A 24,785-nucleotide genomic window follows, 5' to 3' on the forward strand; every position below is an offset into this window, starting at 1 on the left:
TCTCTTGTGAATTTTATTTTATTTTTTCTGGAAGTAAAAGAGGAAATAAAGAAAATAAAGCCCATCGAGTACTGAGGAGGGTGATAAAGCCCATCGACCACCAAAGGTGTCAAAGCCCATCGATAACTAAGAAAGAAATATAAAGAAATCTGAAATCCAATAAAAAAAAACGTAGCCCAAATTGAGATAAAGCCCAAGTAATGCAAGGCCTTCTATCTGCTACCATATTCTAATCTCATCTGAAAAATAAATAAAAATAAAATCAGACCGATATAATAAGAAGGGATCGGAGAAAGAAAATAAAATCTTCGTTTAAAAGGTCGGTTTACACTTGAGACTGGTAATAGTAAAATACCTGGCCGCCATTCTTGCCGAAGCCGGTTTCGGAGGAGAGCGAGAGCGATACAAGTAGTAGTCACAGACTCACAACTCACACAACTCACTGTGAGTTCTTTATCTATTTACTTTTTCTGCGTCTTTATAGCTAGGGTTTCTGGCACGATTCACCGCCACTCGAGCCTTCACTTTTCTCAATTTCTCTAGGCGAATTCGTGGTATTAGTTATTTTCTTCCCCATTCTCATCATTCTCATCTGCTTCTACTTGATTTTTATCTGAAATCGAATTTACCAGTTCATTATAAACAAGAATTAAGTTTTACTAAAACCCTAGACTAACTTGGTTTTTTGTTGTTGTTGTTGTTGTTGTTGTTATTAGGGTTTCTGAGATTTGTTTTGAGATCTTAACATGGCGCAGCACTTGGGCGGTGGCGCGGAGGCCCACGCTCGGTTCAAGCAATACGAGTATCGGGCCAACTCGAGTCTGGTCCTGACCACCGACTCTCGGCCACGTGACACGCACGAGCCCACCGGCGAGCCTGAATCTCTGTGGGGCAAGATTGACCCCAAACACTTCGGTGACAGGGCTTACAGAGGAAGACCTCCAGAGCTCGATGACAAGCTTAAGAAGTCTAAGAAGAAGAAAGAGCGCGACCCAAATGCTGAACCCGGCCCCATTCGGCAAAGTAAACGGCGCCGGCTTCGTGAAGAGAGCGTCCTCACGGCCACTGAGGAAGGTGTTTATCAGCCTAAGACGAAGGAAACTCGGGCTGCTTATGAGGCCATGCTTAGCGTCATTCAGCAACAGTTGGGTGGCCAACCTTCGAGTATAGTCAGTGGTGCTGCTGATGAGATTTTGGCCGTTCTTAAAAACGAGACGTTTAAGAACCCTGACAAGAAGAAGGAGATTGAGAAGATGTTGAACCCTATACCCAACAGCGTCTTTGATCAGTTGGTTTCAATTGGGAGGTTGATTACTGACTTCCAAGATGGGGGTGATGCTGGTGGGTCTGCTGTGGCTAATGGTGATGAAGCCCTTGATGATGATGTGGGTGTTGCGGTTGAGTTTGAAGAAAATGAAGATGATGAGGATGAGAGCGACCTTGATATGGTCCAGGAGGATGAGGAAGAGGACGATGATGATGTGGCTGAACCAAATCATTCTGGGGCTATGCAAATGGGTGGTGGGATTGATGACGATGAAATGCAGGAAGCAAATGAGGGTATGAGCCTTAATGTTCAGGACATTAATGCTTATTGGCTTCAGAGGAATATATCTGATGCTTATGAAAAACAAATGGATCCACAACAATGCCAGAAGCTTGCCGAGGAGGTGCTCAAGATACTTGCTGAAGGTGATGACAGGGAAGTTGAAACGAAGCTGTTGGTGAACCTTCAGTTTGAAAAATTCAGCCTTATTAAGTTTCTGTTGCGAAACCGGTTGAAGATTGTATGGTGCACACGTTTGGCCAGAGCCGAAGACCAAGATGAGAGGAATAAAATCGAGGAGGAAATGTTGCGTTTGGGTCCAGAGTTGGCTGCAATTTTAGAACAGTTGCATGCCACAAGGGCTAGTGCGAAGGAGAGGCAAAAGATCGTGGAGAAGAATATTAGAGAAGAGGCTCGCAGGTTGAAGGATGAGAGTGGTGGAGATGGGGACAGGGCTAGGAGGGGGCTTGTTGATAGAGATGTTGACAGTGGTTGGTTGAAGAGCCAGGCTCAGCTACTTGATCTTGACAGCATTGCACAAGAGCAAAGTAGACTCTTGGTGTCGAAGAAGTGTGTGCTTCCAGATGGGTCTTACAGACATCCCAGCAAGGGATATGAAGAAATCCATGTGCCAGCATTGAAGCCCAGACCATTTGATCCTGATGAGAGGCTTGTAAAAATATCTGACATGCCAGAGTGGGCTCAACCAGCTTTCAGAGGAATGAACCAGTTGAACAGGGTACAAAGTAGAGTCTATGAGACTGCCCTTTTCAGAGCAGACAATATTCTATTATGTGCTCCTACTGGGGCAGGGAAAACTAATGTTGCAGTGCTCACTATACTTCAGCAGATTGCCCTGCACATGAATAAGGAGGATGGTTCGATAAACCACAATGATTATAAGATCGTATATGTCGCCCCCATGAAAGCTCTTGTTGCTGAAGTTGTTGGCAATTTGTCTAATCGTTTGAAGGAATATGGTGTTACTGTCAGGGAGCTAAGTGGTGACCAGACATTGACTCGCCAACAGATTGAAGAGACTCAAATTATCGTCACAACCCCTGAGAAGTGGGATATCATTACCAGAAAGTCAGGAGACCGGACTTATACACAACTGGTCAAACTTCTTATCATTGATGAAATTCATCTTCTCCATGATAATAGAGGCCCCGTTCTTGAAAGTATTGTTGCCAGAACTGTGAGGCAGATTGAGACGACAAAAGATCATATTCGGTTGGTGGGTTTATCTGCTACGCTCCCGAACTACGAAGATGTGGCGTTGTTCTTGCGTGTTGATCTTAAGCGGGGACTGTTCTATTTTGACAACAGTTACAGACCTGTCCCTCTTTCTCAACAGTATATTGGAATCATGGTAAGGAAGCCATTGCAGAGGTTCCAATTGATGAATGATCTCTGCTATGAAAAGGTCATGGATGTAGCTGGAAAACATCAAGTTCTTATCTTTGTGCACTCAAGGAAAGAAACAGCCAAAACAGCTCGTGCTATAAGAGATACTGCCCTTGCTAAGGACACCCTTGGTAGGTTTCTGAAAGAAGACAGTGCCAGCCGTGAGATTCTAACTACTCATACGGATTTGGTCAAGAGCAATGATCTCAAAGATCTTCTGCCATACGGTTTTGCTATTCATCATGCTGGGTTGAACAGGGCTGACCGCCAACTGGTTGAGGATCTCTTTGCTGATGGGCATGTACAAGTTTTGGTTTCCACAGCAACCCTTGCTTGGGGTGTGAATCTTCCAGCTCACACTGTGATAATCAAAGGGACCCAGATCTATGATCCAGAAAAGGGAGCATGGACTGAACTAAGTCCTCTGGACGTTATGCAGATGTTGGGGCGTGCAGGAAGACCTCAGTTTGATTCTTATGGAGAAGGAATTATAATTACTGGCCACAATGAACTACAATACTATCTTTCTTTGATGAACCAACAACTTCCTATTGAAAGTCAATTTGTCTCCAAATTGGCAGATCAACTGAATGCTGAAATCGTTCTTGGAACTGTTCAAAATGCTAGAGAAGCTTGCAGTTGGTTAGGATACACTTACTTGTATATTCGCATGTTACGTAATCCTACACTCTATGGTTTGGAAGCTGATGTTCTCAAAAGAGATATTACGTTGGAGGAGAGACGAGCTGATTTGGTAAGCATCACTTCACTTTAGCATTTTGTTTTTGATTTTGTCAAGTTGTCATTTTCGTTGCTCTGCCCGAATTAGTAATGGTAATGCATAACCATTCTCTTAATTACACAAGATGACAAACAAGCGCATGCCAATTGAGTAAGTTTACGGACAGGTTCACAGATAAAAACAGACATATTAGGTGCTTGATATATTAAAAATATGTCAAAATATTGGTGGTAGGAATTTGTTTTGTCCGATTCTATTAGATATTATATGGCATTTGAGTCTATGTGACCATAGTCTTGATATATGTAATCTTTAATTCTTTCTTAGTATAAGTTAATTTAACTGTGTGCTTGCTGGTTTTGTATCTGGTTTCCCTTTGTTGTCCGTCCTGTTCTTGTCATTGGTGTGGTACTTTTGCATCGTTCATTTGTATTCCTGCATTTTGTATTTCTTATGGACGTCTCATGTTGTCTTCAACATTTCCATTTTTGCAGATCCATTCCGCTGCAACCATCTTGGACAAAAGCAATTTGATTAAGTACGACAGAAAAAGTGGATATTTCCAGGTTACAGACTTGGGTCGTATTGCAAGCTATTACTATATAACTCATGGAACAATATCCACATATAACGAACATTTGAAGCCCACGATGGGGGATATTGAGCTTTGCCGATTGTTCTCGCTCAGTGAGGAATTCAAGTATGTTACTGTGCGGCAGGATGAAAAGATGGAGCTAGTAAAGCTTTTGGATCGTGTTCCCATTCCTGTCAAGGAAAGCCTGGAAGAGCCCAGTGCCAAGATTAATGTTTTGCTGCAAGCATATATTTCACAGCTGAAGCTTGAGGGGCTTTCATTGACATCTGATATGGTTTACATTACTCAGGTTTGTCTTAGTAGTTTCGTGCTATTTTTTTGTTTGTTATTTGGGATACAGTTGTGAATGCACGCAGTTTGCTCTAGTTTTTGTTCATTTGTTTCTCTCTTTTCCTGTTATTCATTTGTCTGAATTTTTTTTTGGTCTTTGTTTTCTTCAGAGTGCGGGGCGTCTCCTACGAGCTCTTTTCGAGATTGTTTTGAAACGAGGATGGGCTCAACTAGCAGAAAAGGCTTTGAACTTGTGTAAAATGGTTAACAAGAAGATGTGGAGTGTCCAAACACCTCTTCGCCAATTCAATGGTATTACAAATGATATTTTGATGAAGTTGGAGAAGAAAGATTTGGCCTGGGATAGGTACTATGACCTCTCTTCACAGGAGCTAGGGGAGCTTATTCGTATGCCAAGGATGGGAAGAGCACTTCATAAGTTCATCCACCAGTTCCCCAAATTAAACCTGGCAGCCCATGTGCAGCCAATTACTCGCACTGTATTGAGGGTTGAGCTGACTATAACACCAGACTTTCAATGGGAGGACAAAGTACATGGATATGTGGAGCCGTTTTGGGTAATAGTGGAGGATAATGATGGTGAATATGTTCTTCATCATGAATATTTTCTGCTGAAGAAGCAGTATATTGATGAGGACCATACTTTGAACTTTACAGTGCCAATTTATGAGCCCCTTCCGCCTCAATACTTCATTCGTGTTGTGTCTGATAGGTGGCTTGGGTCACAGACTGTTTTACCTGTTTCTTTCAGACACCTCATCTTGCCGGAGAAGTATCCTCCACCTACTGAGTTATTGGACTTGCAACCACTTCCTGTGACTGCATTAAGGAATCCGTTATATGAAGCCCTGTATCAAGATTTTAAGCATTTTAATCCTGTCCAGACCCAGGTCTTCACTGTTTTGTATAATTCAGATGACAATGTCTTAGTTGCTGCACCAACAGGGAGTGGGAAGACCATATGTGCAGAGTTTGCTGTACTGAGGAATCATCAAAAGGGGTCTGATAGTGTCATGCGTGTTGTGTATATTGCACCTATTGAAGCTCTTGCTAAGGAACGTTATCGTGACTGGGAGAAGAAGTTTGGAAAGGGTCTGAAACTGCGCATCGAATTATTAACAGGGGAAACAGCAACAGACGCAAAACTGCTTGAGAAAGGTCAGATTATCATCAGCACTCCAGAGAAATGGGATGCTTTATCCCGCCGCTGGAAACAGAGGAAGCCTGTTCAACAGGTTAGTCTTTTTATTATAGATGAACTCCACTTGATTGGTGGTCAGGGTGGTCCCATCTTGGAGGTAATAGTCTCTAGAATGAGATACATAGCCAGTCTATCTGAGAACAAGATTCGTATTGTGGCTCTGTCAACTTCTCTTGCAAATGCAAAGGATCTTGGAGAATGGATAGGAGCTAGCTCTCATGGCCTTTTCAATTTTCCTCCTGGTGTGCGCCCAGTGCCTCTGGAAATACACATTCAGGGGGTGGACTTAGCCAATTTTGAAGCAAGGATGCAAGCAATGGCAAAACCCACATACACTGCAATTGTCCAACATGCCAAGAATGGGAAACCGGCTCTTGTGTATGTTCCTACAAGGAAACATGTCCGGCTAACTGCTATAGATCTGATGACTTACTCAACTGCAGACGGTGGGGAGAAATCGTCGTTTATGTTGCGGCCTGTAGAGGACATAGAGCCTTTCGTTGAAAGAATTAGTGATGAAATTTTGAGAGGCACTTTGCGCAATGGAGTGGGCTACTTGCATGAAGGATTAACCAGTTTGGATCAAGAGGTTGTGTCACAGCTTTTTGAAGCTGGGTGGATTCAAGTGTGTGTCATGAGCAGTTCAATGTGTTGGGGTGTGTCATTGTCAGCCCATTTGGTGGTTGTGATGGGAACCCAATATTATGATGGCCGGGAAAATGTTCACACTGATTACCCTGTTACTGATCTATTGCAGATGATGGGTCATGCCAGTCGACCTCTGCTAGATAATTCTGGGAAATGTGTCATCCTCTGCCATGCACCTCGCAAAGAATACTACAAGAAGTTCCTTTACGAAGCATTCCCTGTTGAAAGCCATTTGCACCATTACCTACATGATAATCTTAATGCAGAAGTTGTTTCTGGAATAATTGAGAACAAGCAAGATGCTGTTGATTACCTTACCTGGACCTTCTTGTACAGGAGGCTCACACAAAATCCCAACTATTACAATCTTCAGGGAGTTACTCAGCGGCATCTTTCTGATCATCTCTCAGAGCTTGTTGAAAATACACTGACTGACTTGGAAGCCAGCAAGTGTGTTGCTATTGAGGATGACATGGACCTTTCTTCTTTGAATCTTGGCATGATAGCTGCATATTATTATACCAATTATACTACCATTGAGCGTTTCAGTTCTTCCTTAACTTCGAAAACAAAGATGAAGGGTCTTCTTGAGATTCTAACTCATGCTTCAGAGTATTCACAACTTCCTATACGACCTGGGGAGGAAGAGGTGCTTCGAAGGCTAATTAACCACCAGAGGTTTTCCTTTGAGAATCCAAAATGCACAGATCCTCATGTTAAAGCAAATGCTCTGCTTCAGGCCCACTTCGCAAGGCAACATCTGGGTGGGAACCTAGCATTGGACCAGCGAGAGGTGATCATTTCTGCAAGTCGGTTGCTTCAGGCAATGGTTGATGTCATTTCCAGCAGTGGCTGGCTAAGCCTTGCGATATTAGCCATGGAAGTCAGCCAGATGGTGACTCAGGGAATGTGGGAGCGCGACTCGATGCTTCTACAGCTCCCTCACTTCACAAAGGAGTTGGCAAAGAGATGCCAAGAAAATCCTGGAAAGAGTATAGAGACAGTATTTGATTTGTTTGAGATGGATGATGATGAGAGGCGAGAGCTACTCCAGATGTCAGATAAGCAGTTGTTGGATATTGCACTATTTTGCAACCGGTTTCCCAACATTGATCTGACACATGAGGTTCAGAATAGTGATAATATAAGGGCCGGGGGAGAGATCAGTCTGCAAGTCACCCTTGAGCGTGACCTTGAGGGGAGGACAGAGGTGGGCACAGTTAATGCTCCGAGATATCCAAAGGCCAAAGAGGAGGGGTGGTGGCTTGTAGTTGGGGATACCAAGACTAATTCATTGCTTGCCATCAAGAGATTTTCCTTTCAAAGGAGGACAAAGGTGAAGCTTGAATTTGCTGCTCCTGCAGAAGCCGGAGAGAAGAATTATATCCTTTATTTCATGTGTGATTCATATTTGGGATGTGATCAGGAATATGAGTTCACTGTTGATGTTAAAGATGCAGCAGGGCCTGATGAGGACAGTGGGGGAGAATGAGAGAGATGTTTATTAGATTCTGAATATTTTGCTTGTTTCTGAATATGTTTTTAATTCCCGCTGTTTCTAGAAGAATTATATGTTTTTAATTCCCTCTGATGATGAAAGTACAGTACAGTATTTGAATGGCTCATAATCATATCATATGTTCCTTCTTTTCCTTCTGCGTTGTCATCATAAATCTGGGAAAGAGTGTCCGAGCAGCTGCTGCTTTCCATTCTCTCTGTTTTTTCTATATTGAATTGAATATTCCTTTTGGCCTTTGTGCTTTACGTGTTTCTGCACGAAGTGGTGTGGCCGTGAAAGGAATTTATCAATCTTATAATAAACACATTGCAAAACTTTGCTTGCTTCCGATTTTGGTGAACAGGTTGCAGCAACCTGTAAATTGTAATGCCTCCATTTTTGTTTTTTTCTTTCCAGTTTGTGCCGAGTCTATAATATTCTTCTTCGGGTTTTTATGAAACTAACCCGTTAAAAAAACGCAAAAACCTCTTCACATCAGTCTAGAACTATTTGAACAGATAATTAGGAAGGATTTATTGACACTTGAAAATTGAGTTTCGCTTGACATATGCATGATGAAGAAAACTAAACACTTCCTTGTAGTGTATGGAACAATATCTGAATGGACCCAAAAAAAAAGAAAGATATCCCAACAGTGGATACATCATGCATGCATAATATGAAACGGGAAATACAACCAAAATTGAAATACAAGAATGGGACAGGGCAAATGATGGGATCAGTTCTTGTTCTTGGTATTCATGCTCTTCTTGACCTGCTCTGCGTTCTCTTTAACGAACTCTTTCGATTCTTCGGTCTTGCCCACTACCGTGTCTGCGGCCTTCTGGGCTGTGCCCTTAGCTTGGCTCCATGCATCTTGCGCTGTCTGCTTTGCTTTCTCAGACACATCTTGTGCTGTTGCAGACACCTTGCCAGCCATGTCTTTGGTCGTCTGGGTTACCTGCATTCACACCATGAAATAAAATGACAACCTAGGGCCTGCAACCGATACATATAAAGAAATAAAAAAAACAGAGACTTGTCGTTTACATTTTCAGCAGCATTCCTAGCTTCATTGGCTACTGAAGCTGCGTCTTGCTGTGATGAACTTGCCTATGATCAATCATGAACCACAAAATTAATTAAACATGTAGAAATTGATCGAGTAGAGAGCAAATTGAACTTACTTGAATACGTCTTGGGGCAGTAGCCAAAAAAATCCTAGGAGTTGTTGAAGTGGCGTTCCTCGCAACATGGCCAAATTTCAAGAGGCTGGTAAAAAGAGTTAGGTTTGCCATCTTTGTCTTATTAATTAGTTGCTTCTTTTTTCTTTTGTTGTATTGAAATTTGAAAGAGGACATTGTAAGAAGCAGAGTATATAAAGAAGCAAGAGAACTCAGATAGGGTCCTGTTGTGCAGCATGGAGAGTATTTTGCGCTGATACGATTGGTTAGAAAACTGTCTTTTAACGGTCAAACAGACCCAGTATTATAGGACATACAGTTAATTAGCAATGGGATTCATTGTCACTAACACTAAATTAGTCTGACTAATAATAATACTTAAGGTGTTGGTTCACTGGTGGTGGTGAGATTATTTTAACATCCTTGGCATCACTAGATAGATCGATCATCCTCTTAATCTTAACCCTTCCCCATTAATATAGTTGTTACAATACATTAAACCATTCAATTAACAGTTGAAGCTGATCTGAGACATGATTTAGTACTGAGACTACTAGAAAGATGATCCTTATCTATGAAATATTACAAAAATTCTCATGTATGGACGTCCGGACATTATTATTGTGCGGACGTTATGTATTTTCTAATATTCCTCCCTTCTTTCTTCCATGTTTACAATGACAGCACGTACATAGGTGAAAAGAGCGATGAAATTGATTTGTGGGCCTATGAATGTCATTCACAACAACGTACATGAAAAGAAAAGATGAAAAGATTGCTTGGGATCAAATGGTTCCTGGCATTAAAGCCTATGCTTGTTTCTTGCACAACGAGCTTTTTTAGGAATGTAAATTGATAAATGACGCGTCTACTCTAATATGAAAGGACCAAACTGTTGACATAAAGGATTGAATCTTTCTTGATTTGATTTATTGATCTGATCTGATTATTATGATGATATTCTAGTAGTAATATTCAAGGTCGAATCAAGTAATTAATCTCCAATATCATTTTCTTGTCCTGTTTATTCTCTAGATTTGACTGTCCAAATCTTTTGATTCATAATTTACTGGGATTGTCCTCGTCAGCCAGCTGTAAATTTTATTTCTAATGAAAATATACATGTACATTATGCCTCGACCACGACGGATGGATACACTCATTGTACATTTGATTTCAAAAGCTAGCTAGCTTACCTAGGCTAGGGTTGCCCCATCGCTTTGTAATGTTTTGGAATTTCTTGATGAACCAAACCACAATTATTTCGGATCTGTTAAATCAATTTCCAGAGTATAATTAATAATCGAGTGGGATAAGGGTCCACACGTAGGTTTAATTAGTATTGAACACACAAAACTTAAAACTTGGGGCAAGAAAAAATGTCGAAGATATACCATAATTAGTATTATGAGAATTGTGCACAATCCGACATGAGAGGAAAATTCCTGAATCCGACACTATACGTACATACCTTTTGAAATAAAGTCAGATATATATATATATATATCAGTCTATATATTAAGGGCTACATTGACTAATTACTTTCGAAGATGAAGAAGGTGAAAAAACAGAAAATGACGATGGTGATGGTGATGATGGTTTGCTTGACAGCGGCAAACGTAGCACGTGGGCAACCGAAGCCCGGGTGCTCAGGCAGCTGTGGCAATCTCACCAACATTCCCTACCCTTTCGGCACATCTCTAGAATGCTCTTTCGACGAAACCTTTGTGATTTCTTGCAACGACACCACATATCAAAATGGAGGCCATCACAAACAAGCATACTTCCCCAACAGCTTCATACCCATCACCAACATATCACTCAGAGATCACGAATTGCGAGTGTCCGGTCCCATCGCCCGAGACTGTTACTACGCAGACAACGAGGAGTACGACCGCCACGCCGAGGTTGTCATGCAAACTAACTCCAAATTTCCAGTCTCAAGCAAGCGCAACGTGTTGGTCGCTATAGGGTGCGAAGCAATCGGGGCCATCGAAAGCCCGATAAATTACGATGCCTTGTTGAATAATGCAAACTTGAGCAGCTCCTCCGTGGGGAGGATGAGAGCTGGATGCTTGTCACTTTGCAGCCGAGTAGAGGAAGTGAAGAATGGGACTTGCTCTGGAGCTGGGTGTTGCCAGATATCCATAGCAGACGGCGTCATAGATTATTCTCTCATGGCTGAAAACTTGTTCAACCATTCTGACTTCAACCCCTGTGATTATTCTTTCGTTGTGGAAGTGGGCGCCTACAGATTTTCGTCTCTGGATCTTGTAGACCTGCAGAAGAGAGAGTCTTTTCCTGTGGTGCTCGATTGGGCTGTCGGGAATTACCAGTCTTGTGAACAAGTCAACGACAGCAGTAGTACTGCATGCCAGTCAAGGCATAGCGAATGCTACAATTCAACCAACGGCCCTGGCTATCGCTGCAAATGCCTGGAGGGTTTTCAAGGCAACCCTTACCTCGTTGATGGCTGCCAAGATATTAACGAGTGCGAGATTCGGAACCTCTGCGTTAGCCAAGCGACATGCCACAACAACGTTGGAGGAGTAGAATGCCATTGTCCAAAGGGACACATTGGAGACGGCTTGACAAGTGGAAGAGGTTGCATCCTAAAAGATGATAAATATCTAAGATTTGCTATTCCAATGGGTACGTAATTAAGCTTCTTAATCTTAATTATGTTCGTCATTTGTTAATTCACGAGTATAATATAAATATATATATATATATATGTGTATATAAAATAACATTGTATTTACTTGCTGCTCAGGTTTTTGCCTATGCCTTTTGGCGGGTCTTATAGGAGGTTTGTGGATCTACTGGGGACTAAAGAGAAGAAGGTTCATGAAGCTCAAAGAGAAATTCTTTAGACAAAACGGTGGCCTTCTGTTACAACAACAGCTCTCTGATCATAAAGGATCCATTGAGATGATTAAAATTTTTACTGCAGAGGAGCTCAAGAGGGCAACCAAGAACTATGATGAGAGTATGGTGCTTGGCCAAGGAAGTTTTGGAACAGTTTACAAAGGAACTCTGCTAGATAACAAGGTGGTTGCCATTAAGAAGTCCAAAGTCTGCGACAAGAATCAAATCGAGACTTTCATTAATGAGATGATTGTGCTTTCTCGAGTCAACCATCGCAATGTCGTCAAGCTTTTAGGTTGTTGTTTGGAGACAGAAGTGCCCCTGCTCGTTTATGAGTTCATCACAAACGGGACACTTTACAGCCACATCCATGACAGGAGCCAAGATTCTTGCTCAGCACTTTCATGGCAAATGCGTCTTAAAATTGCAACAGAAATTGCAGGGGCACTTGCCTACTTGCACTCTGAAACTTGTATACCTATCATACACAGAGATGTCAAGACTGCAAACATATTGTTGGACGAGGATTACATAGCAAAGATGTCTGACTTTGGAACTTCGAGGCTCATCCCGGTGGATGAAACTCAGTTGATAACGTTGGTGAGGGGAACATTTGGATATTTGGATCCAGAATATTCTCAGAGCAGCCAGCTAACAGAAAAGAGTGATGTTTATAGTTTTGGGGTTGTTTTGGTGGAGCTACTAACGGCTAAGCAGGTAATTTCTTTTGCAAGGCCAGAGCGCGAAAGAAATCTAGCAATATATTTTGTTTCTCAAATGAATGCAAATCGTTTGCTTGAAATTCTTGACGATCAAGTCCCCCTCAATGAAGAAATCATCGAGCAGCTAAGGGAAGTTGCTGACCTTGCAAGTAAGTGTTTGAGGATGAGAGGAGAGGAAAGACCTGCTATGAAGGATGTCACGGCAGAGTTAGAAAGAATAATGAATAATCTAGTTAATTAATACTAATTAGATATAAACTCAAGTCTCTAATCATCTATGTTTTCTGTTTAGGCAACTTAGCTCCTTTTTGGGGAGTTGATGTTTAACTGTTTAGTTAGCTAGGCCACTTAATATATGCTTCCTGTATTGTATGTTTCCGACCAGCTTTTGTGTTTCATTTTCCTCATGAATGAGCTCTGTGTTTTGTAATTAGCTCTGTATCATGAATGATCAATTGATCAAACATTCTGAAATTGAGTTTATGTTTATTTGTTGATCTTGTCTTGAGGAAACCTGCATCATCAATTGAGAGGCATTTCGAAAGCGAAACTACCAACACGAATAAATAACTCTAAAAAATAGAATACCAACTTATAAAACCGACTTCTTGATGGAAAAAAAACAAACATTGTATCAATTATTTCCACCCTCATATAATTTCATCATTAGTTAATAGTGATAGGGGATACCAACATTAGAAGCATCGAAAAATCTATACTATAAATAAATTACTGTTAAAACAAATAAGGAACATAACAGAAAAGGCTGAATCAAAATTCAACCATTAAACTCCAGGTGAGCTGGATCCCACTGACTTCCAGAGCTTCACCCAATCCCCCATGGCATCAGCAGCACGAGCAAACATAGGATCTACGTTTCCCAACTGCTCCTTCACCGACTTTGCCATATCAACAACACAGTCTTCGGCTGTAACAGCTGTTTGGGGTAACCTAACCGACTGAAAGAAAGGAACCACTTCCTCCATCAGCTTCACCCCTTCCCACTCTTTCTTCAAGCTTTCAATGGCATCACCTCTTTCCCTTCTCCATACATAAGGTATCCCACTTTTTACACCAAGTCCCAGGTGATCACATATAACCTTAACACACATTCCAGACCATATATCTTCCACTGTCTCCCACCTCAACTTTCCTTCCCCTGCCAACCTCAAAGCCGGGAACAAAGCTGGCCCCACAACCTCACGATTGAAAGCAATGTTGATACCACTTACAGGCATTAAGGATCTCACTGGAACAGTCATTACAGCATCCACATATCGAGAATTCCTCTGCTCTGGCTTGAGGGCCTGTGTTGGTGCATCATAGTCTGCCAAATTAAGCCACAGTCCACATGATAGCGCACACGTAACCCCACTCCTCAGACTAAATGGGTAACCACGAACAAAATCTGCCCCTTTCCGATAAGGATCATAGAGCGTGTTAAAAAAGAAAGGGGTCGCTGGAGCTTGAAGATTGGCAATATGCTGTGCCACTACATCTACAAAATCACCATTTGTGTCCCTAGCGGGAATGCAATCATCATCAATTGAGATAATATATTTTTTCCGCGATACTAGATAACCAAAGTACCTGCACGAGTAACCAGAGAAGAGAATGGAAGTGGAAGAGCCCACCACTCGGTCTATGTCAGACTTAGTAAAGACATCCACATTAAACCCTTCCGGAATGTGGAGCTCCCCATTCATATCAGGGTCTTTGACAATAATCAGGTGGAACTGGGAGAATACTGATCTCCATTCATTCATGAATGGCTCCAGGTCGGAGTTGATTGCCGCAATCACGATGTCAACCTCATTATTGTTGATGCTTGTGTTAGACATCTTCAAACAGGCGTTGAGAGAACAAGAAACAACAAAACTTGTGTGGCCTTGTTTAATTAAAGGACCTTTGCATTCAAAATGTTATACAATGTGCTCACACAACAACACCCAATCTCAAAACCTTTCAGAGCATCCTGCAATAGATACTTGAAGGTCAGAACTGAAGTGTGCCAAAAGCAGTTCAAGGGTTACAGGAAAGGCAGGACACTGGAAAATCTCAAACATAACTTACTGGTAGGAAAGACAGGGGTGAGGGTATGCCGAATATTAAGTGCCTGGATCAGTGAGAGGATTTCATCTTTGCCAGTTGCTTTGAAGAGCTTCAAGACTTTCTCATTTAGCTTTCCAGCTCTCAGAGTTTTCTGCCATGAAATTGAGTGTTACTATAAGACGTTCATGTATACCAAATACGTAATTATAGAGGAAAGTAAAAGGGGTAAATAGAACGCTTAGAAAGGCAAAATTATGAAGGTATAGCAGCAAAAATCAACAAATGTCCCAAAAGCCATATAGCAGCATAGAAGCCAGAAGTAAAAAAGGACCACAGCACCAGACTGCGAAAGAATAATATTCTGTTTTCTTTTGATTTGAAATGGAGCAGTGTTTGATCAAGTTGGGGTCCGGGGTAGGGGATGTCTTTTTCGCTGTGCTAAATAAACTTTATCCATCGGTAATCAATCAATGGGAACAATCTTTTACAATATCTTGCAGCGTATTACAGAAATCTTGATCATTAATGTACAAGCAGTTCACATAGGTCCATGAGTGACCACGTGGACCCAGACGACAAACAGATCCAATATATGCATTGACAAAATCATCAGATTCAAACGATAGAAACCCAAAAAGGTAGAAATCCCTATAAAGAATCAGACCATTCCTCCTCTGATCCGAGCACAAAAAACCCTAATCAAATAATCAAGCGAACCAAAGCAATCAAGTAACTTTGAATAACATACACCCAACCACCATTGATTAACATGAAAAGTTTCAAAATTTATTATCGCACCAAATCAAGCCTGCCCAGTTCCCCATAACAGAAAGCAACCCATCTGGCGCCTCAAAGAAATTAAGAACAAGCATAGCAATTCATGTTAGCTGAATTAGCAAAGAGAGAGAGAGAGAGAGAGAGAGAGAGAGTACCAGGAAGAGATCGATGAGAATGTGTTCAGGGAGAGTTGAGAGATCGGATATGCTGGATAGGTTGAAGAGAGCTGAGTCAATTGTGAGAGAGAGCAGAGAAGGCGGAGTTCTCATTCACTCATTCATATAAATATATTTGTGCGTACGCAAAGCTAAAATAGCCAAGAATTGGTCCAACGTGTTTTCTCCGAGATTGCAGACTGCAGAGAAGACGATGAGAGAGAATGAAAAGAGGCCTTTGTTAGTTTTGGAGATGAATCTGACTGTTTTCTCCGTCCCAAGGTCAAGGCCCTCAAGGCCATTGGTTACCTGTGTTGCTCAGAACCGACACTTTCTCATTTTTAATATAATATAATATATATTCCAATAAAGTTTACGTAGAAAACAATTGAAACCCAGTGGGCTTTTAAACCCTTGTGAAACTCAATGCCGTCCAGTTATTGCTGTTGGGTTGGATTGGGTTTCTAAAATTCGTTTTAATACACCCACCCAATTTAGTTACTACACCCAACGAGCAAATTTCCAATTTAGCTGTTCGTAGTATAGTTTTGTTCGATTTAGGGCCGTTTACAAACTTTCGCAAAGTTTAGCGGGCAGTTGAAGAAGCAAACAGCACGAGATTCTTTATCAAACGGCAGAACCAATTCTTTTACAAAGATTCAAAATACAGAGAGTTTATGACTTTTCTGAGACTAAAACACACAATATTCAAACTAAAATGTTCTTGGCATAACATCTAACTGGAAAGTTGAAACAGATAAAACAATAAACCTACACGGGATCAATTCAGTCTAGTTTAACTCCAATTATGGACATGAGAAACCGAAGTTTGTCATTGACTTGTGCAAGATCAGGATGGTCACCAAATGATGCAGGAAGTTCCACACCAGTGAAGAGGTAAAGAGCCTTGAGTTCCTCTATGCATGTTGCATGGGGTGTGGCTTTGTATCCTACTATTCTTCGCATAGCATCAATCTGTCTCCATATTTTCGCCTCATCGTACAGTACCTGAAGATGCACCAACTCCATCAGCTAAGTGAAGTCAAATTAAATTTATAGAATAAAAACAATTTACAACCATAGATACACTTCATCAGCAAAGTAATCACACAAGTGATCAACAGTTTTTCCTTCTAAATGGGAGGTCAATGACTCAATAGTCCGCACAACAAATCTTTTCTATCAACAAATCAAACGAAAATTAATCAACCCTTTTATCTGAGATCACCAAAGAGACGTCACACCCATTATGTAATTTAATGGTGTCATGCAACAAAGAAGTAAATGTACTTGAGCATGCAGATAGACTCAAAAAGAACAGTAACAGGAGGAGAAATCGGTGTAAGGATAGGGATAAAGAATTTGAAATGGTGCAAGAGATACCCCATTTTATTTTTGTAATATAACAGTGACCAGGTAGAATTAGCTTTGATGATTGAAGTGGAGAATAATCAATGATAATAAGAGGAAAGAAAAGGCACATAACTTCCGCATTTGTTATGCCTAATAAATTTTGAACTATAATATATATAAGGTCCAAAGATGTATATATTAATCAAGCTCTAAAGTCTAACCCCGTTTGGATGCATGCTGACGTCCTTTCCAGAAGATATCACAGCATCTGTAGATTCATGTGCCCTGTGTGAAACAGGAAGCTCTGCGAAATCCGCACCTTCATCACCCCCATGACCTGAAGGTTCTCCAAAATTATCAGTTAATAATCATAGAATTAGTGGAGTGGGGAACAAATTTGTCTTAAGAGAAAGGATATGAAATTACTTTGAAGATCATTTTTTATCTTTACCTTCAGAAGTTTCATAAGAATTATATTGCTGACCAGATACATTCTTCTCATCAAACAAATGAAGCCCACTTTCATCAGCAATCTCTCTTGCATCTACATTTGAGGAAACCACAGTTTCCTTCTCTCTGATCAACTGAAAATCTAAGTTATTGACATTATCCTCTGCTCTCCCTCCTTGTAGTACTATTTCCTCCTTGCTTATCACAGGCATTTGCTTGTCTTCCACGATGCTGCTCATCACAGGCCTCAAATTTCTCGTTTCTGCCTCTAAAGTGTTGCCAACATCATTGGCTTCCCCTATTGGCTTCTCTGCCTCTAAATTATTGTCAGCATTCTTGCTTTCCAAAACACTCCCATCTCCAGTTGGTTTGACATGCCCAGAAACAGTAGTACTGTTTGCATCGTTCGCATGTTTCATTTCTTGGCGTTCTTGCATATCTTCACACTCTTTCGGAACTCGGCCTACTCCAATGTCCATGGTACCAGTAGGTTTTTCTAATCTAATATCCGAAATTTTATCTTCAACTAGTATCTCTCTCTCTTCCACATTCCAATCAAATTGTTGATCTCTTACCTCCTTATCCCCTTCAACTTCTCCTGTATACTGCTTTTCCAAATCCATTGCATTATCAGCATTGCCTTCATCCCTAATTTTTTCTAGCAATTCCCTTGTCTCTTCCACCAATTCCTCCTCTTCTGCAGTGTTACTTGCAGTTTCTTGATCCCCACTTTCTTCCATTACTATGGCAGTCACTTCAATTGGTGTCAGTCCTATTTCCTCAGCACCCTCAACTACATTCGACACCAATCCGTACATGTCGCTGACTGAATTCTCATCTAGCAAGGTATCATCCTTATAATCCTGAATCAGTCCTTCAATATTCACCACATTAATGTTATCCAATATGAGCATTTCCTCCACATCCGTAGACTCACCAACATCCTCCTCATATCTATTTTCATCTTCAGCAAAATATTCTTGTGCATTCTTCTTAACACCCTCTTGCACACACTCATCCCCCTCCTCAATTCTCCCTTCCTCAAAAATTTCATCATTTTCCTCCTCTAATAATTCAATTCTCATCTTGCCTCCTCCTAGTATATCCCCACTATCCCATCCTTCCTCCTTTTCGGTATCAATCTTTCCTCCCTGTTCCTCACCCTGCTCTTCTTCTTCTTCATCATCATTTGACATGAATATGCCATTTTCCAACAAAAGAGGAGGTGTACTATAAGGAAGCAACTTACTCATGAGCTTCTTAGTGCAAGCATAACTTGCCAAGACAACGGCACATGGAACACAAAGGGCAAAGCCAATTGCTGAAATAACCACAAGCGGTGGAAGAACCAATGGTGCAGAAGAAATTACAATAGCAGTGACCAGAATTATTTTTCCAAGTCCCAATCCCTTGTTCATGATCCAACTCACCCTGCCACTGTTAGCTTCAGCCCAGTTGTCTTCAATCTCCGCCGCCTCCTCACTCGGGTCTCCCATCCTCTGTCTATATATAGCAACGAAATAAATTTGCAAGTTATTATTTGGTATTTCGGATTCCAAACGTATATATGAAGATAAATTGTTTCATTTGAATTGCTTGGAAATTGATCGAACAGAACAAATAAAATTCGACACAAAAAAAAGTCTCCAACTATTGAAGGGCATCATCATCTAGCACGCAAGCTAGCCAAATAACAGTAACCCAAGTAATGACAAATAACATTGAAGTAAACATGAGAATTACTCGTGATCAAATCAAAGAAATGATGATGTGGTGCTCCGGAAAATGAAAGAAAACTCGGAATTAAGGCGGCCAATGGATCAGAATGTCGAAATGAATTAACCATTAACCATTGAATCTTGAATTTGATTCTTTCCCAGAAATATTAGTTCCAGAAATGAAGCAAATAAATAAATCTTAAAGCGTAAACTTACCTGAATTTGGGGTTCTATACTATGTACACGTAGCTGCTACTTAGCTTGACTTGATCTCAAGCTGAAATACAACCGTTGGAGGAGGAATTAGCTTGACTTGATCTGTATCAGCTATGGTTTTGTAGATGAAGGAAGCCACTCCTCATATGCAATGCATCATGCATGTTTATGGAGTTTTATAAACAGCTCTCTCAGACTCAAAGTCTCAGGTCATAAAACCCTAAGAAAAAGGACTCATACAAGAAGATAAAGCGGTTTAGAGCAGACGGCGGATTGACACGCGTCGGGAGAAGGGCATTGACAGTTGCAGGCTAAGGACAAACGACAAGGCGAGTGCTTTTTATCTCATCTGCTACTGCTACTGCTTTTGCTTTTCCCTATTGCATGCAGCATGCAGTGCGGCGGCTGATGATAATAATTGATCAACTCTCAACGTGGCTGCATACAACAACACCACCTGCACCTCCGCCTCTGACTAGGCAGGCAAATATAATACTTGCTATTTTAAACAAAATTATATATATGTAACATGTGTATTGCGGTTAAGTTTAACGTGTTGTGAGTTAAGTGAGTTGATTTAAAAAATGTGTTCGTCTTTTTCATTCAAATTTAAATTCATCTTTTTTATAAATCAGTAATTTAAATATAGACTTATGGAAAAGTATATTTTTAAAATGAATACTGCGCATATGTTATACTGGTAACATGCCACGAATAAATTTCTCTTAATTAGCAGAAGTAAGAAAATATTTATATGTTCATAACTATTTATATTATACAATTCCATGCTATAACTGATAGAAATGCAATGGTTCGCCAACAATGGAAAGATGTTATAGGTTGTTGATTTAATTTAAAAATTACAATAACAAGTCATTGTAGATGAATTTAAAACTATTCTGCAAACAATATACGAGGGATAGGTTAGTTAGTCATTTCAGTAAGTCCGATTCCTTACACCCAAGTTCAAATTCCTCTTCATCTAAATTAGATTAATTAGATTAGACTATCGTTTATATAAAAATTCAATTTTCAACAAATTACTGCGTGGCTGATAGGTCGGCCTTAATTGGGCTGAGATTGGGCTGAGATTGTACACGAGTTCTAGGCCCAGGTAGTCGTTAATATGTTATGGAGTAGGAGTAGGAGTAGGAGTAGTGTTTTTCTTGTTTTGTTTGGTTCTTTTGCAATAAGGAGAAACTGACCGAGGCGGGTAGGGTAAGCAAATAACAGGGTCCAAACGGACTCATCCCCAACACAAACGGTAGCTGAAGACACTCACCAAAACCCTAAAAACACACTCTTTCTCCTTCGTCTCACTACTGCGCCCTCTCAATCTCTGGCTTCTCTGTGACGCATCTCTCTAAACAAGGAGAAGACAAAACATGGGGGACGTCATGGTGTTGAACGACATAGAGGCTACGGCGGCCCGAATCGGAATCGACATCTCGCAGCTGGACCTCGATTCCATTCGTCTCCCTCCTGGTGAAGATTTTGGCATTATCAGGTAACCCTGGCTCAAACCTAAAACCCTATCCCTGCCACATAAATTTTTTTATAGCAAGATTTGGCTGTATGGAATTCAAATTTCTCTGTGTTGTCTATGTAGCATGCTTTAGACGATTTTTAATTAATTAATTTATTTATTTATGGTTGCGTAGCGATGATGAGGATATATACCAAGAGGAAAATTCGGAGCTGGACTCAGGGTTTGGCAACATAATTGTTGTTGATAACCTCCCGGTGGTTCCTAAAGAAAAGTACGAGAAGCTTGAAAATGTCATTCGTAAAATTTACAGTCAGATTGGTCTTATCAAGGACGATGGGTTTTGGATGCCACTTGATCCCGAAACCCAAAAAACATTGGGCTATTGCTTCATCGAGTATAATACTCCTCAGGTATCTTTGTCTCTTAAAAATTAACTATTTATGTGTTCTTTTGTGCTCCGAATGAATTTTCACCAATTGATACATAAGTGTAATCATTAAGTAACCATCACTTGGGTTCAAAACTATGTTTAAATACGTGAACAATTGAATTGAGATATGACCATGTGTTAATGTAATTTTAGGAAGCTGAGCTTGCCAAGGAGAAGACTCATGGATACAAATTGGACAGATCACATATTTTTGCTGTCAGCATGTTTGACGACTTTGATAGGTTCATGAAAGTTCCAGATCAATGGGCCCCTCCAGAAAGTAATCCGTACAAGCCAGGGGTAATTATGCTCTGATCCATCACTTCTTTGTACATCGTGAATTAGGTATTTTTAGGCTCTGGTATTTATTGTGCTATCTACTTGGACATCTTTACAGGAGAATCTTCAACAATGGCTTACTGATGAAAAGGCCCGAGATCAGCTTGTGATTCGTGCTGGTTCGGATACTGAAGTTTTGTGGAATGATGCACGGCACTTGAAGCCTGAGCCTGTTTACAAGCGTGCTGTGAGTGGATATCATATCTCAAATTATATAATTTTTCCTCAAAACAGTCACCTTTTGTCTTATATAATTATTTAGGGTTTAGGGTAAATGATCATCTCTGTCTCCTGTTACAGTTCTGGACGGAAAGCTTTGTGCAATGGTCCCCTCTGGGTACGTATTTGGCCACTATTCACAGACAGGGTGCTGCTGTTTGGGGAGGTGCCTCTACCTTTAATCGTCTGATGCGTTATGCTCATCCCCAGGTTATTTTTGGTTTTTGGTTTCCAATTTAATTAGTATGTTGTAATTTTTTTTTCTTGGTCCTCAACTCTAACTGTCAACTGCAGGTTAGACTGATTGATTTCTCACCTGGTGAGAAATATTTGGTGACCTACAGCAGCCATGAACCAAGCAATCCTCGTGATGCAAATGTGAGTTCTTTGGATAATGTGATTTATTGCTTTTTGTGATTTATTTTTGCCTTGCTTCCATTACTAATGTGAAGTTATTTTATAGAGGGTTGTGATAAACATTTTTGATGTGAGAACTGGAAAAGTAATGAGAGATTTTAAAGGAACTCCTGATGATTTTGCAATTGGAGGAACTGGAGGTGTTGCTGGGGTGTCTTGGCCGGTGTTCAAGTAATTTTTTCTATGCCACTAATCTACAGTGTGATTTTGAGTGTTGAGTGTAACTTGGCATGCTTAACTTTTTCATTTATAATATTTTCAGATGGGCTGGCGGAAAAGATGATAAGTATTTTGCCAGAATGGGCAAAAATGTTATCTCTGTTTATGAAACAGAAACATTTTCACTTGTAGACAAAAAGTCCATGAAGGTTGAGAATGTTATGGACTTCAGCTGGTCACCAACTGATCCGATTCTTGCTCTATTTGTTCCAGAATTGGGTGGTGGCAACCAACCTGCTAGGGTGCGCATTCTTGTTTCATTTGACTGGCTGTTTTCCTAGATTTGGTATTTTATTTTTGTCCTTTTATTATTTCACTGTACTATGTGAACTAATGCTTAACATTGATACAAATAGGTGAGTCTTGTTCAAATCCCCAATAAAGAGGAGTTGAGGCAAAAGAATCTTTTCAGTGTCAGTGATTGCAAAATGTACTGGCAAAGCAACGGGGAGTATCTTGCTGTTAAAGTTGACCGGTATACAAAAACAAAGAAAAGCACATACACAGGCTTTGAGCTTTTCCGAATCAAAGAGCGAGACATCCCCATCGAGGTTTTGGAGCTTGAGAATAAGAATGACAAGATCATTGCATTTGCTTGGGAGCCCAAGGGCCATAGGTTTGCAGTTATTCATTGTGATAATACAAGCTCAAATAACAACCCAAGGCCCGATGTAAGTTTCTACTCCATGCGTAGTGGTCACAATACAGGCCGTGTTTCAAAGCTCACTACTTTGAAAGGGAAGCAAGCAAATGCTCTTTTCTGGTCACCTTCAGGGCGCTTTATAATACTCGCAGGATTGAAAGGTTTCAATGGGCAGCTGGAGTTTTACAATGTGGATGAGCTTGAAACCATGGCTACTGCCGAGCATTTTATGGCAACTGATATTGAATGGGATCCTACTGGAAGGTAAAATTTTGGATATGTTACTATTTAGCAAAGAATTTTACTTGTCTTGATTTTGACATGTTAGCTTTTGCTTTCAGATATGTTGCTACTGCAGTGACTTCAGTTCATGAGATGGAGAATGGTTTCAACATATGGTCCTTCAACGGCAAGCTACTTTATAGGATACTAAAGGATCATTTTTTTCAGGTAATGCCATTTGAGAGTATGCACTAAATTTTATCTGCAGGCTCTTTGTTTTGGACGTTTCACTCGGTGTTTAAAAAACTTTAATCATGTGTACTAAATCAAGATCCTTACATCAACAAAAGCAAAATTATTTGAGGGATCCCTCAATGGAAGGTGACTATATATATATATATGTATGTATTTGATGAAGTTTGTTGATAGTTTGGAAGTACCACATGCATCGTAGTGTCCTTTGTGACAAAGGATAAATTCCAATTGAAATAGATGTCATTCCTGTGGTGTCTAGTTTTTTTAAAATTTCTGTTTTGTAATTGATATTAGTAGGCATTTGTTTTGGTTATGTATTCTTTCCCTGTCTCAATTACATGTTTTAACTGCTTAGCCCAAACAAAAAGAAAAGAAAAGGAGGTAGATGTTCTAATCATTTGCGGGACACTTGTTTTCTTCTTATTTGTTATAGTTCTTATGGCGCCCAAGGCCACCATCATTCCTGACTCCTGAGAAAGAGGAGGAGATTGCAAAGAACTTGAAAAAGTACAGCAAGAAGTATGAGGCCGAGGACCAGGATGTGTCAATGTTTTTGAGTGAGCAGGATCGTGAGAAGAGGAGGATGTTGAAGGAAGAGTGGGAGAAATGGGTGGCTGAGTGGAAGCGGTTGCACGAAGAAGACAAATTGGAGAGGCAAAAGCTCAGAGAAGGAGAAGCAAGTGATGAAGAAGAGGAGTACGAGGCTAAAGATATTGAGGTTGAGGAGACATTGGACGTTTCGGAGGAGGTCGTTTCTTTTGAAGATTGAGTGTTATTTAGATTATAGTTTTGCAGCTTATGAATCTGTCTTAGATTTTATCTTTTGAACACTGTATAACTACATCCTTAGATTATGCCAAGAGCTTCCGGATCAATTTTGATTTTGTTCCATGTTCTGTTTTTGTTTATGAACTGAAATTGATTGATCCAATTATTTAAGTTTGTTTCACACTTTCAGTGGCATATGTTGTTTTATGTTCATGTATTTCTGGAATTATGGATTTACTTATAATTTTTTTGCACGAAAATCCGATTTTGGAAAATGTTTCGATTGTAATTTCTGAACTAATATGAAGTTTATGCCATCCCCCGAGTCTTTTATAAAATGAACTGAAGGGACATTTTCGAT

General features: G+C 40.4%; 7 protein-coding genes across 8 annotated transcripts; 3 read left to right on the forward strand and 4 right to left on the reverse strand.

Moving 5' to 3' along the window:
• Window positions 1-250: 250 nt before the first annotated feature.
• LOC117629557 (DExH-box ATP-dependent RNA helicase DExH12-like) lies at window positions 251-8,242 on the forward strand. 2 transcript variants are annotated; one of them, XM_034362077.1, is made up of 4 exons: window positions 251-444; window positions 717-3,707; window positions 4,190-4,579; window positions 4,731-8,242. In XM_034362077.1, exons 2-4 carry the CDS (start codon window positions 747-749, stop codon window positions 7,920-7,922), a joined length of 6,543 nt encoding a protein of 2,180 aa, XP_034217968.1. In that variant the 5' UTR covers window positions 251-444; window positions 717-746; the 3' UTR covers window positions 7,923-8,242. The 2 variants fall into 2 exon arrangements, with proteins under 2 accessions (XP_034217968.1, XP_034217969.1); XM_034362078.1 differs by having other exon boundaries at window positions 270-554.
• A 205-nt stretch (window positions 8,243-8,447) lies between these two features.
• On the reverse strand, window positions 8,448-9,280 carry LOC117632292 (uncharacterized protein At4g13230). Its single transcript, XM_034365731.1, has 3 exons — window positions 9,116-9,280; window positions 8,979-9,041; window positions 8,448-8,889 (listed from the first exon to the last, which is right to left on the reverse strand). The coding sequence occupies exons 1-3, from the start codon at window positions 9,224-9,226 to the stop codon at window positions 8,668-8,670; spliced, it is 396 nt and encodes a 131-aa protein (XP_034221622.1). The 5' UTR covers window positions 9,227-9,280; the 3' UTR covers window positions 8,448-8,667.
• Window positions 9,281-10,686: 1,406 nt separating this feature from the next.
• Window positions 10,687-12,943, forward strand: LOC117630637 (wall-associated receptor kinase 2-like). The gene is made up of 3 exons (XM_034363332.1): window positions 10,687-11,132; window positions 11,178-11,764; window positions 11,886-12,943. Exons 1-3 carry the CDS (start codon window positions 10,687-10,689, stop codon window positions 12,941-12,943), a joined length of 2,091 nt encoding a protein of 696 aa, XP_034219223.1.
• A 339-nt stretch (window positions 12,944-13,282) lies between these two features.
• On the reverse strand, window positions 13,283-15,924 carry LOC117631915 (probable UDP-arabinopyranose mutase 5). The gene is made up of 3 exons (XM_034365257.1): window positions 15,687-15,924; window positions 14,776-14,905; window positions 13,283-14,677 (listed from the first exon to the last, which is right to left on the reverse strand). The coding sequence occupies exon 3, from the start codon at window positions 14,541-14,543 to the stop codon at window positions 13,488-13,490; it is 1,056 nt and encodes a 351-aa protein (XP_034221148.1). The 5' UTR covers window positions 14,544-14,677; window positions 14,776-14,905; window positions 15,687-15,924; the 3' UTR covers window positions 13,283-13,487.
• LOC117631916 lies at window positions 14,195-15,995 on the reverse strand. Its single transcript, XM_034365258.1, has 3 exons — window positions 15,687-15,995; window positions 14,776-14,905; window positions 14,195-14,677 (listed from the first exon to the last, which is right to left on the reverse strand). The coding sequence occupies exons 1-3, from the start codon at window positions 15,798-15,800 to the stop codon at window positions 14,658-14,660; spliced, it is 264 nt and encodes an 87-aa protein (XP_034221149.1). The 5' UTR covers window positions 15,801-15,995; the 3' UTR covers window positions 14,195-14,657.
• Window positions 15,996-16,384: 389 nt separating this feature from the next.
• On the reverse strand, window positions 16,385-19,627 carry LOC117631917. Its single transcript, XM_034365259.1, has 4 exons — window positions 19,424-19,627; window positions 17,491-18,992; window positions 17,261-17,376; window positions 16,385-16,694 (listed from the first exon to the last, which is right to left on the reverse strand). The coding sequence occupies exons 2-4, from the start codon at window positions 18,983-18,985 to the stop codon at window positions 16,473-16,475; spliced, it is 1,833 nt and encodes a 610-aa protein (XP_034221150.1). The 5' UTR covers window positions 18,986-18,992; window positions 19,424-19,627; the 3' UTR covers window positions 16,385-16,472.
• Window positions 19,628-20,618: 991 nt separating this feature from the next.
• Window positions 20,619-24,619, forward strand: LOC117631337 (eukaryotic translation initiation factor 3 subunit B-like). Its single transcript, XM_034364436.1, has 11 exons — window positions 20,619-20,930; window positions 21,085-21,322; window positions 21,496-21,642; window positions 21,740-21,868; window positions 21,982-22,110; window positions 22,195-22,278; window positions 22,364-22,488; window positions 22,580-22,778; window positions 22,893-23,443; window positions 23,521-23,629; window positions 24,090-24,619. The coding sequence occupies exons 1-11, from the start codon at window positions 20,809-20,811 to the stop codon at window positions 24,423-24,425; spliced, it is 2,169 nt and encodes a 722-aa protein (XP_034220327.1). The 5' UTR covers window positions 20,619-20,808; the 3' UTR covers window positions 24,426-24,619.
• Window positions 24,620-24,785: the final 166 nt, after the last annotated feature.

The sequence above is a fragment of the Prunus dulcis genome, chromosome 6 (genome assembly GCF_902201215.1).
Source record: "Prunus dulcis chromosome 6, ALMONDv2, whole genome shotgun sequence".
Classification (NCBI taxonomy): Eukaryota; Viridiplantae; Streptophyta; class Magnoliopsida; order Rosales; family Rosaceae; genus Prunus; species Prunus dulcis.

What these genes read in the sequence shown, in the direction of transcription:
- LOC117629557 (XM_034362077.1), top strand. Translation starts at nt 747, where the DNA reads ATGGCGCAGCACTTGGGCGGTGGCGCGGAGGCCCACGCTCGGTTCAAG. An exon ending in AGGAGAGACGAGCTGATTTG is followed by an intron (nt 3,708 to 4,189) that starts GTAAGCATCACT and finishes CCATTTTTGCAG; the next exon opens with ATCCATTCCGCTGCAACCAT. An exon ending in ATATGGTTTACATTACTCAG is followed by an intron (nt 4,580 to 4,730) that starts GTTTGTCTTAGT and finishes TGTTTTCTTCAG; the next exon opens with AGTGCGGGGCGTCTCCTACG.
- LOC117632292 (XM_034365731.1), bottom strand. Translation starts at nt 9,226, where the DNA reads ATGGCAAACCTAACTCTTTTTACCAGCCTCTTGAAATTTGGCCATGTT. An exon ending in CTGCCCCAAGACGTATTCAA is followed by an intron (nt 9,042 to 9,115) that starts GTAAGTTCAATT and finishes GATTGATCATAG; the next exon opens with GCAAGTTCATCACAGCAAGA. An exon ending in CTAGGAATGCTGCTGAAAAT is followed by an intron (nt 8,890 to 8,978) that starts GTAAACGACAAG and finishes GTGTGAATGCAG; the next exon opens with GTAACCCAGACGACCAAAGA.
- LOC117630637 (XM_034363332.1), top strand. Translation starts at nt 10,687, where the DNA reads ATGACGATGGTGATGGTGATGATGGTTTGCTTGACAGCGGCAAACGTA. An exon ending in CCGATAAATTACGATGCCTT is followed by an intron (nt 11,133 to 11,177) that starts GTTGAATAATGC and finishes GGGGAGGATGAG; the next exon opens with AGCTGGATGCTTGTCACTTT. An exon ending in AAGATTTGCTATTCCAATGG is followed by an intron (nt 11,765 to 11,885) that starts GTACGTAATTAA and finishes CTTGCTGCTCAG; the next exon opens with GTTTTTGCCTATGCCTTTTG.
- LOC117631915 (XM_034365257.1), bottom strand. Translation starts at nt 14,543, where the DNA reads ATGTCTAACACAAGCATCAACAATAATGAGGTTGACATCGTGATTGCG.
- LOC117631916 (XM_034365258.1), bottom strand. Translation starts at nt 15,800, where the DNA reads ATGAGAACTCCGCCTTCTCTGCTCTCTCTCACAATTGACTCAGCTCTC. An exon ending in TTCTCATCGATCTCTTCCTG is followed by an intron (nt 14,906 to 15,686) that starts GTACTCTCTCTC and finishes ATTTCATGGCAG; the next exon opens with AAAACTCTGAGAGCTGGAAA. An exon ending in CACCCCTGTCTTTCCTACCA is followed by an intron (nt 14,678 to 14,775) that starts GTAAGTTATGTT and finishes TATCTATTGCAG; the next exon opens with GATGCTCTGAAAGGTTTTGA.
- LOC117631917 (XM_034365259.1), bottom strand. Translation starts at nt 18,985, where the DNA reads ATGGGAGACCCGAGTGAGGAGGCGGCGGAGATTGAAGACAACTGGGCT. An exon ending in TTCTTATGAAACTTCTGAAG is followed by an intron (nt 17,377 to 17,490) that starts GTAAAGATAAAA and finishes GAGAACCTTCAG; the next exon opens with GTCATGGGGGTGATGAAGGT. An exon ending in TCAGCATGCATCCAAACGGG is followed by an intron (nt 16,695 to 17,260) that starts GTTAGACTTTAG and finishes GTGCATCTTCAG; the next exon opens with GTACTGTACGATGAGGCGAA.
- LOC117631337 (XM_034364436.1), top strand. Translation starts at nt 20,809, where the DNA reads ATGGGGGACGTCATGGTGTTGAACGACATAGAGGCTACGGCGGCCCGA. An exon ending in TCGAGTATAATACTCCTCAG is followed by an intron (nt 21,323 to 21,495) that starts GTATCTTTGTCT and finishes ATGTAATTTTAG; the next exon opens with GAAGCTGAGCTTGCCAAGGA. An exon ending in GTGTCTTGGCCGGTGTTCAA is followed by an intron (nt 22,489 to 22,579) that starts GTAATTTTTTCT and finishes TAATATTTTCAG; the next exon opens with ATGGGCTGGCGGAAAAGATG.